Genomic DNA, 10434 nt, shown 5'->3' on the forward strand with positions numbered 1-10434 from the left:
AGGCAGCACTGGTGTGATTCAGGGGGAAAAGCCTGCTGCTCGAGGGACCACTCCTAGAACATGGCCATATACCTGCCTCCTCACTCACATTGCTGGTTATCACATGGAAGCATGCATTCTCAGATGGAAACTCTGCATTGTATCTGGCACAGTGCAAGTCTCCAGCAAGTTGTAGCTGGCAGTGCATCTCAGGTGCCAAAGCCCGAGTAAGCCAGGGCATGCCGGGCTCGAGGTTCGTGGTCCTGAGCCCTTTCCCAGGTCTCATTCACTGAGTTCTTCCACCTCGACTCTGAGCAGGGTTCGCTCGGCTTCCCCGCAGAATGACGCATGGGCTTGTCTGTTCCCAAATGGGTTCAGACATGTTAACATGATCGCCATTGTCACGTTCTCATGTGTGGGTGTTCTCATTGGAGTAAATTCATGGGATAGATGCTGCCAAATAAGGCTTTGAATTGTAGACAGAAGTGGCTTTTACCTCCACATTTTTCCTCATCTCTTCTGATTCTTCTTAATCAGTTCTTTTTAAAAAGCAAATCTTGGCAAGGTCAATACTATTTTTTTTAAAAAAAGATTTATTTATTTTTATTGGAAAGTTATATACAAAGAGAAGGAGAGATAGAGAGGAAGAACTTCTGTCCCCAAGTGACCGCAACAGCCAGTGCTACACCAATCTGAAGCCTGGAGCCAGGGTCCCAAGGCTTTGGGCCATCCTCTTACTGTTTTCCCAGGCCAGAAGCAGGGAGCTGTATGGGAAGTAGGGCAGCAGGGATTAGAACCATCGCCCCTATGGGATTCCGGCGCATTCAAGGCGAGAACTTTAGCCACTAGGCCACGGCGCCAAGCCACTCAATCAATTTTTAACTTTTTATTTTGTTTCATTTATGTGAAAAGAAGAGAGATAGAGACACGAAGACAATGAGATCTCCCATCCACCGCAGCTTCACCCGCCCCTCAGTGGCCACCGTAGCCCAGTAGGACCCTGAGCCCAGAGCTCAGCCAAAGTCTTCCATGTAAATAATGGGCACTCAAATACAGCAAGGTCAAGTTGCAGCAGGAAGTTGGGCTGGAAAGAGAGCTTGGACTAAAACCTCGGCATTCTGGCACAGGATGCGATCCTTCCAAACTGCAGCTTTCAAAGCCAAGGCCAGTGTGATGATTTGGAGTCTCCTTCCTGGTGTCTGCCACTGAGCTTCCCAAACAGGAGAGCCCTGAATCCAAAGCTCCCTGATACCCTTCTCTTTTTTCAATGTGGATAGTTGACAAAGAAAAAAAAAATCTGCTAGCGATGGTCTTCAAAGAAATGTTGAATCATTTTCAGCCATCTAAAATGAAGACGCAGACGCGGGCACCAGGAGCTGTGTTTCTGCCCCACTCCTTGGGCTTGGCGACCCCAAGGTCATCTGTGAGCAAGGTGCTTGCTTGTCTGACACACACGCCTGTTAGGCTGCCTGGGGGCATTACTCTCAAAAAAAAAAAATGTACATTTAGGCCATGTCCTGCCCTCGAATTATGCCACCTCTCAGGCAGTTGTCACCTCGCTTTTTCTCATTTCCTCCCCGTGCATCGTGCATTTTAAATTCCTTTCACTTTTTCACACCTCTTGCTTCAATTTGACACTTTACGCACATCCTTAACTTCTCTCAAACGCATCTCGCTTTCATTTTAAAAGTGCTGCACCCAGGATGCACTGTCCCCTTGATGCATCTTTCATGGACATAAGTTTGTGCATTCTGTTGGTAGAGAAAAATACATAGGGAAGAAAAAAGTTCACCCTGTAAGCATCACTCAAGTCTTACTAGGAATCAAGCCCACTTCTGGTGAAAGGCTGCAAAGTTGGGTTTCTCTAGTCTTTTAGAAATGTTTTCTGAACATAGCATCTAGCCATTAACCTTACAGGTAAGTAAAGTCCATGTGAACTCCCTACATTAAAACATTGCAGCTTTTCTCCCCAAGCAATAATGCCAGTGGCCAATTATGCCCGTAACCATATAAGCAGTGGCCCATCTGCAGCGTCTGCCTTGACTGCGGGCAGGACTTCCGGTCTTGCTGTTCCTCCATGCCCTTCACCTGTGTGCTGTTGTCCATCGTGTCCACTGCACTCACCGTGTTTTCTCTCTCCCTGCCTGTCCTCTCCTCTCTGGGGAACGGTGGGTGCGGGCTCTTCTCATCCACGTGTGGTCTTCAGGTGGCCGGAGAGAGATACGTCTACAAATTCGTGTGTGACCCGGAAGCCCTGTTCTCCATGGCATTTCCAGACAATCAGCGCCCGCTGCTCAAGACAGACCTGGAGCGCCACGTGAACGAGGAGGACACGGTGCCCCTGTCCCACTTCGACGAGAGCATGGCTTACATGCCAGAAGGGGGCTGTTGCAATCCTCACCCCTACAACGAAGGCTACGTGTACTGACCCCAGGGACACTCAGCAGGGTGGCTCCTCTCTCTCTGCGGGATGCGGAGAATTGCTGAATGCTCTTTTGTTTTATTTTTGTTGTTTGTATTTTATTTTTAAATAATAATACATGAAAAGGGGCTTTTCCTGTTGCATTATTCTGTGGTTTGCCATGGACTGCGCACTTTATTTGAGGGTGGGTGGGAGGACTCTAACCTTTCTTCTGTGTAGCAGAAAGACAGTGGGTGAACGGGTGAAGGGGTGCAGGGATTACTTTCTACTTCGGCTTGGGATGGGGTCCTACAAGTTTTAAGTATGCTGAAACCCTATCATGTCCGATTTCCTAACAACTTCAGATAACGTTCATTTCCTCCGGGTAGCTACGATACAGTTAATTCCACCTTGTGTAAATAATCCACTTGGAAACTATTTGCTTGGGCATTTTTCCCTCCATCATTACCAAGTCTCAGCAGGTGTACAAAAAAAAAAATCAGAGAAAAACAAGTGGCAGTTCAATTTGTTAGAAATGACTGTTTTTGCACCTCTTGTACAAACGTCCGAGCAATCGCATTTGCTGGTTTTGTTGTGCTCTGCGTTGGGGCTGATTCGCGTAGGCTAGCCATCAGGCAGGCCGTCCTCTCCTAGATGGAGTGATCTCCAGGACCGTGAACAAGGGGCACAATTTTGGACTCTGGCTCGCAGTTGAGTCACAGGCCAGTAGCATTATGTGTCTCGAGTGCCACCTTGCCATTTAGATGCCAATCATACCTGTGGTTTAGACTTCAGCGTCCATTTCAGTTCAACAATGACATGTCATGATCTTTTGGAATTTTCATTTCAATGTAAAATCTGGATTACAATGAAACAAACAAGAAGATCCATCTCCTCTCACTTCCTTCAGTAGATAAACACATTATTTAATCAGTAAGAATTAACTGTACTAAGTCACGTATTACGCTGTTCTCCTTACAGCAAGCACTCTTTAAGCAAAATATCCAATACACTGAATAGGTACTATAGTAATTTTTAGACATGGTACCCCTTGATATGCATTTAAACCTTTAACTGCTGTGTTATGTTGGTAACATGTATAAATATTAGATAACGCTACTGCTTCTGCTGCTGTCTTTTCTGTAATATTCTCTTTCCTGCTGGATTTACTATGACCATTTATAAGCAATGCAGTTAACTACAGATAGCATTTCAGGACAAAATAGATGACTCAAACCATTTATTGCTTAAAAAAAAATAGCTTATGCCATGCTATGCTCTAAGCAGCTTTTATGCACATTGACCAATAAAGAGTAAGCCTCAGCTTGCTTAGGGAAACCGTGGAAACTTGTAACTTTGGCTGAAAAGGAAATGTACTGACAGCCATCCGAGGAAGTTGCTGTGTGACATAGTGCTGGCAGTGACAGTCCCCATCTTCTTGTTTTGGAAACTCCTGTAAATGTGGTTTAGGTTGTTCAAAAGAAGATTTAAAAGTTCAAAGTTTTCTCTTTTGTCGTATTGTTTTACTTCTGAAAAAAAAAATACAGAAAGCAGGGTATGTTGCTCCATCCACTGAATAAAACAAAGAAGTGGTGTTGCAATCCCCTTGAGTGAGCTTACTAGGATGTTCAAGCAAGGAACATACGTGAATTTTGTTCAATAAATGACTTTTTCCAATCTTCTATAGCCAAATGATAAAGAAAAGATCTTACAAAAGGGCTTGTTGAATGGTACTCCTGCAGCCCACTCCTTAACACTTACACCGATCACATCTCTGCTGGGAGGCTCACCTGCCCAAATTGATGTTCTTCACCTTAAACCCTACCAAAACACGATGTCTAATGTCAAAGTATTTAAATAACTTGAAATTTCTGATCGTGCTATCGGCACATCATATGCCATTGGGTCTTTTGTGTGCTAAGAAGTATGCCTTAAAAACCAGGACATTCTTCCCCATATGCTCATGCGGCCATTTACAGCACTTAGAATAAAAACAGATTTTTAAAATATTCAGTGAAAGTTTTATTGGAAAGGAAATTGAAATGTATGATTGAGATATTTGGTGAAATTGAAAGTTTAAACAAGTCTTTAAAATGTGTTCTAAATGAAAATCATTTTGAGGAATCTTTTTTTTTTTCACTCTTGTGCTTTGTTTCTTTTTTCTTCCTCTTTCGAATATTCTAGTTAGAAGAAATTGAGCTCTGGGTTATCTTAAGGTATCAAAGGAAGAAGTGGTAGTAATTCTTTACTCTGTAACAACAGAGTCTGTATTTTGCTGTTTCATGTAACGACTCACTGAGTTCACTATGTGATTGGCCAACATTAAGTGTATTTCCAATACAGAAGGTTCAAATCGTGCATTATAAATTCTTGGAAAAATGTATCTAAAAGTTTTCATTTGTTTCACTTTTATTTTTATCCCATTTTTTTTTTGTTTGGCTGTGTTTTTATGTTTTTATTTTCAGGTAGAAAAATAAATCTGGCAGCTGATTTCTGCAAGATTCTTGTGTTTTCAATTTCTAATTGAATTTGCCTCTCGAGCGTGGGGATTACTTGATGAAATAGCGTGGTCCTAAAGTTTGGTGAGGAAAAAAAAAAAAGCCCACATGGAAACACTTGTCTTTGCTGTCTCTTGAGGAAGTACTGATTATCAACAGATCTGTTATAGCAAAAACTGTTGGGTCCCAGGTACATCATAGAAAAAGATTTTTCCCAAATTATATACTTCAGAGTAAAAATGGCAGAGGAAGAATGTTTCGGTGCACGGAAGGCTCTTGGCAGTCCAGTTTGCAGTAGATGCTGTAACAAACGCTCACCACTCAGCATGAGTCCATTGTACAGTTGTGCAGATCAGAAAATGAGTGATAAAGAACTGAAACTAAGCTGTGGCCAGGGTTAGGGGGGCAGCCACCGCCAGGGCACTCCATGTCAGGAAAACGGAAAGCTCTCATGGTGCAGCCCTTCTCCATCGTCATCAAAGCCTTACTTCTGTTGTCTTGAGGACAGTTTGATTGTGTTGGAAATGTACTCAGCCTGTCATGTCCCTTTCTCAAGATCCTTAATCACACAAACCAAGTTCCTTTGGTCAAACAGAGCATTCATGGGTTCCTGGAATTAAAATGTACATGGGGTCAGCGTGGGGATTGCTAGTCAGCCAATCATAGGGGTGAGTAAACTAGCCCAAATGAAAACCTACCATGGACAGAAAGGCTCTAGGATGAGGTCAGAAGGATTTAAGAACCTGTTTTTACATAACATGGAGATCCTCGCCCATTAGGCTACATATACAGCTTTGACAGCTTGCTTTAGGTAAACTCTGTCCAAGCCAGGTGAGATCATTTTAATCTATTTTAATGTTAGACCAGGTTGTTGTTACAAGATCTTAACATTTACAAAGTGATCGCTGTTTATTAGAAACAGGCAGATTATACTTAAATGAGTGTGTTAGGCTTAGGTGACAAGAAAAGAAAGATGTCACCTGTCATTACTGCTGCGCTGAGACAAGCTAGAAAAGTCTTCTAAAAGGAGCCACTGGTCTACCTGTCAGGAGCCCCCTGTCAGCATCGGATGAGATGGCAAACAGAAAGCCATTGTGTGTGAATCCTTGGGAATGGCAAACAGGAGAGATTTAGATTCAGAAATGAGGGGAAAGTATTTTTCAGTTGCAATTTGCAGTGGAGGTGAGGGAAAGAGTGAATAAAAATTAATGGAATGAAAATAAGAGGGAGAGATCTTAAGGCAAATGTGCACATTGAGAGATGTGATGGAATTGCAAACAAATCAAGTTTCAAAGAACTCTGGGTGTCAAATGGGCTATTGCAGAATTTGACCCAATTTTCATTCAGTACTAAGACTATCAGGACTTGCAATGTTTAGTTAGACTCTTTTACAAAACATTGACCAAAAAAAGTTTGTGACATTAAAATTCAAAAGGAGAATTTTCTTGAACTAGCGGATACCATCCTATCAATATCGATGATTTTAGAATGTTCAGTTAAAATACCTATGCAATAGCTTTGATGTATGAATATGTAGGTTCGGTAGGGAGTTTTGTAAATAGATACCAATCTTCCTTGCTTCCATTCTGAAATTATGTTTCCATGAGAAATTTTTAATTTGCTTGGCTGTATTCAAAATATAGTTATGGTTTGAGAAAACATGGTATGGAATTCTTGAAATTACAACAAATTAGATGGACAGATGCCTTCCGCAGGTTGGACTGCCTTCGGATTGTCTTGGCTAACTTAGCCACTTCAGACCAAGGCTCATGATGCTACTGCATCTCCTCCATCATTTTCCTCTGAGCGTTCTATTCTTGGGTACCACAGGTTTCGAGACCTCAAACCATGCTTTTCCCAGCTTCATGTTCTGTATCTTTGTAAATGTTTTATTCCCCTTTCTCCTTCAATAAACATTTCAGGAAGAAATTTTGGAAAGGAACTGGCTGGATTCTCCCATTGACTATTGTGGCCCAAGCGACAGGGTATCCGACAAGGGCTCTTGCCTCCCGCGCTTACTGGGCTTTGTCCGGTCACAACACGCGGTCCTTGTCACCAGGCTGTTGTGTGATCACAGAATCATAAGGCCGACTTTTCTGGACCTTCCTGATTTGGTTTCTAATGGCCAAAAAGTATGTTGAAATAGTCACCTCATTGAAATAGCATTTGTTTATTTATTTGTTAGTTTTCCCCTATTTGAATATCCCTTGTGGAAAAAATCAAAAAAGGAAATGAAGAGATTTTCCTTAAGTCTTTAAGTATTAGAGATCAAACTGATTGAGGTGTCAGTTTTGTGGTTTTATTAGTGAAGGAAACAGCTTACCGCTTCCCAGAGAAACAGATGTCCCCATGAAAACCTTCTCTATGCTGTAAACACTGCCTCCTGTGACTTAAACCATCAGGCACGACTTCGAAGGACTTCTCAGAAAACCTCCAGTGCGTGGAAGATTTGCCTACATGGGTCAGGATAAGCAACAACAAAATATAAGTAAGTAAAAAAAAGTTTTAAGAAGGCAATGAAAATATGCCAACTTCTTACATCTTAATTTTTGAGAAATATTCATGTCAAGGGAACTATTGCATAAGCATATTAATGTCCCAAATAACAGCCAAACTCTTTTCCCTATGGAAATGTTAGCATGCAAATTCAATTAGCAGATACTGTGGCAGTGAAACAACAAGGATTACACAACATTACTTCTTTAATGGCTAAATGTTGTATCATGTGATAGCAAGTGTTTTTTCTACATAAAAATTATCAGATCAAGTTCTATTTAAGAATTTCTACTTCTAAACAATTTTGGTAAAGTATCTATAACATGAAATAAAGCATTCTTAGTCTAGATTTTTAAGCCTACAATTCAGTGACATTAACCACTTCAGTGATAATTACAGCATTACAGATTATTTCCAAAACTTTACATTGTTAATCCTTGAAGTGTTATAGAACGTCCTCTAGGAAGCGACTTTATGTAGGAATAGGAATGTGGAAAGCACAGTTTTATGAGTTTTAATGATATAAATAGTCATAGTTTCTATAGTGGTAGGTTGGATTTGCTTATCAGCTGTATTCAAGGAAGGAAGGATGAATGGTGCGCATAAACCATTTCTACTTAGCTCTGATTCTGCTTATAGGGAGAGAAGTTGTTGGGGCTGTCTAGCGTATGGGATGCTTTAAAACGGCTCAGTATTTTAAACACATCTTCACACATCCCCTCAAAGAAGCCACGTTGATGGATGAGCTGTCCATCCCAGATCTGTTTCCTTACTGGAATTGATAGATCTGATTGACATGTCACAAAGCTGTAGATGATGATTAATACTGTGAGAGAGATCATTGCGGAGAACCTTGTTTTAGAAGAAAACTTCAAAAATTGGATAAAAGATAAATTGAATCTCCTCTCATCACACACACACACACACACACACACATATTTTTCTAAACTCCAAGAAATAAAGTTCAACAGTTTCCTATGGCTTCTAAAGTCTGATTTATTCCTTGAGCAATCTGTTCCTTGCAGTATGGACCTCAATCAAGCAGATTCAGGCACCTTGTGCAGAAGAACTCATTACAGTTCACTCCATGGAAAGCTGCATCGAAGACACGAGGCCTTATGGGTGCATTTTTGTCCCTCCGACTTCAGCCAGATGCGTTCTAAGTGTTCCTTGTCTGTTCCGCTTTGTGAAGCTCGTTTCCCAGTTGTAAACAGAATATTACCACTGATGCATAAAAGCGTCATGCAAATGATTCTAAATGTTTACCTCTGGAATTCGGAAAATTATGAGGATCATGACATAGAATCACATGAGGAGTGGCTTTCTCCCCAGCACTTACTGTTGACTCATTTTCACAAGTATTTGTGGTTTGGTGCCAACAGTGAGGCAGTGCTTCTAAAACGAAAAGTGACCCAAATAGAAAAATAAATAGTTGAGTAATTTAACTCCTAATGTAGAAAAATGAATGTGTACTGATTTCAGTGACTGAGCGAATATTAATTGATCCATATGAGAAGGGAGTCAGTTCTATGTTAGAAAATGCATTTATTCAGTGTCTCAAGATGCCCAAATATGAACCTTCTACAAGATTTTGTGTTTTCTGGGTCCAGATTAAATGCCCAAGACCACGGGGGGAATCTTTGGAACATACAACAAGTTTACTCAAAGCAGTCCCTGTCATCAGAGAGCATGGGAATGACCCACACAGATATAAGTCACTCATAGATCAGTGTGTGATGCGATGCTTCGCTGAGTATAGCCTTGCTTCTCTGTGAGGGATTCTTTGTATGAGTGTTCACTGCTTTCAATCCCCTTGACTCAAAAAGCTAAGAGACCCCGGTCCGTGGATGCTACAGACTGGATTCTTGGCAAACACCCCAGGGAGGGCCCAGGGGCCTGAGCGCTCTGAGGTGCCCTTCTCACCTGGGAACCGAAAGTGTGTATTGCGGTGACCCTAGCAGCAGCAGCAGCTCAGTATTTCAGTGTGTCTGTGATGTCTCCATCGGGGACAGTCCCTGTTTGCATCCTGTCCCAGCCTGTTACTAACCTGCCGGCTTCTATGTGCAGACTGTGGCAATTAGGGCACGCTTTATCTGCAGCCTAGACCGGAAAGCCAGGTGAACATGACGTGCTGGGCTGGCCTCACAGGTGGACTTCCTAGGACTGCATCATGACAGCATCCCTCTTAGATGGAACTCGCTAGAAAAACTTTTGATGACAGGATCTTGCTTCCCCTTAGGATCTGTGGTCATCTCCAGCAGGTGTAACCATCATATAGCAAAGGTTCATATTTAGGAAAGGCAGATTTGTAGAAAGAATAAAAGGAGAGAAAGATCTTTCTTCCTTCGGTTTCCTCCCCAAGTGGCCACAACAGCCAGAGCTGTGCCAATCTGAAGCCTGGAGCCAGGAGCTTCTTTCAGGTCTCCTATATGGGTGCAGGGTCCCAAGGCTTTGGGCCGTCCTCTACTGCTTTCCCAGGCCACAAGCAGGGAATTGGAAGTGCAGCAACCTGAACATGAACCAGAGCCCATCTAGGATCCTGACACTTGCAAGGCGAGGATTTAGCCACTAAGCCATCCTGCTGAACCCAATCACTTTCATGTTTTAATAATACTACACCTTATAGTTCATCATCTAAGCAAGTGTATGTGTCGTGAGGACTTTGAAACACAAGCCTCTTAGTTTCCATACAGCTGGACTACAGAGCTGTCCCGTACAGTCCATGATATTCAGACATGTCTCCATGGAAATGAGTGGAGCAACTGCACATGGCTGTGGCAGGACGAGGTGTGTGTCCTGTCTCGGGGAGTGATCCTGGCTTCTTCCCAAGGGGCCAGCACTGACAGCAGAAGTTACCAGACCTTTGCCAGCCACACAGGAGACCTAGATGGAGTGTTAAGATCCTGGTTTCCATCTGGCCATGCCCTGGTTTTTGTAGGTATTCGGGGAGTGAACCAGCATCTGTCTGCCTCTGTCTGTTTGCCTCTGTGTCTTTCAGATAAAATAAAAATTAAAGGTAATTTTTAATGAAAGGATTGTAACATGATTGTTCTTCGTAGA

General features: G+C 42.3%; 1 protein-coding gene across 7 annotated transcripts in view; it reads left to right on the forward strand.

Annotated features, from left to right (window-relative positions):
• The window catches only part of ETV1 (ETS variant transcription factor 1), an 87070-nt gene extending 84540 nt beyond the window's left edge, over positions 1–2530 (forward strand). For all 7 annotated transcript variants that reach the window (XM_040964759.1, XM_040964760.1, XM_040964763.1 and 4 more), the window contains one exon: positions 2186–2530. In XM_040964759.1, the coding sequence (XP_040820693.1) occupies positions 2186–2407 (222 nt within the window). In that variant the 3' untranslated portion in view covers positions 2408–2530. The remainder of the gene's footprint in view (positions 1–2185) is intronic.
• The last annotated feature ends 7904 nt before the right edge of the window (positions 2531–10434 follow it).

This window comes from Ochotona curzoniae, unplaced genomic scaffold, assembly GCF_017591425.1.
Source record: "Ochotona curzoniae isolate NIBS_2020 unplaced genomic scaffold, NIBS_Ocur_1.0 scaffold_3835, whole genome shotgun sequence".
In the NCBI taxonomy this organism is placed as follows: Eukaryota; Metazoa; Chordata; class Mammalia; order Lagomorpha; family Ochotonidae; genus Ochotona; species Ochotona curzoniae.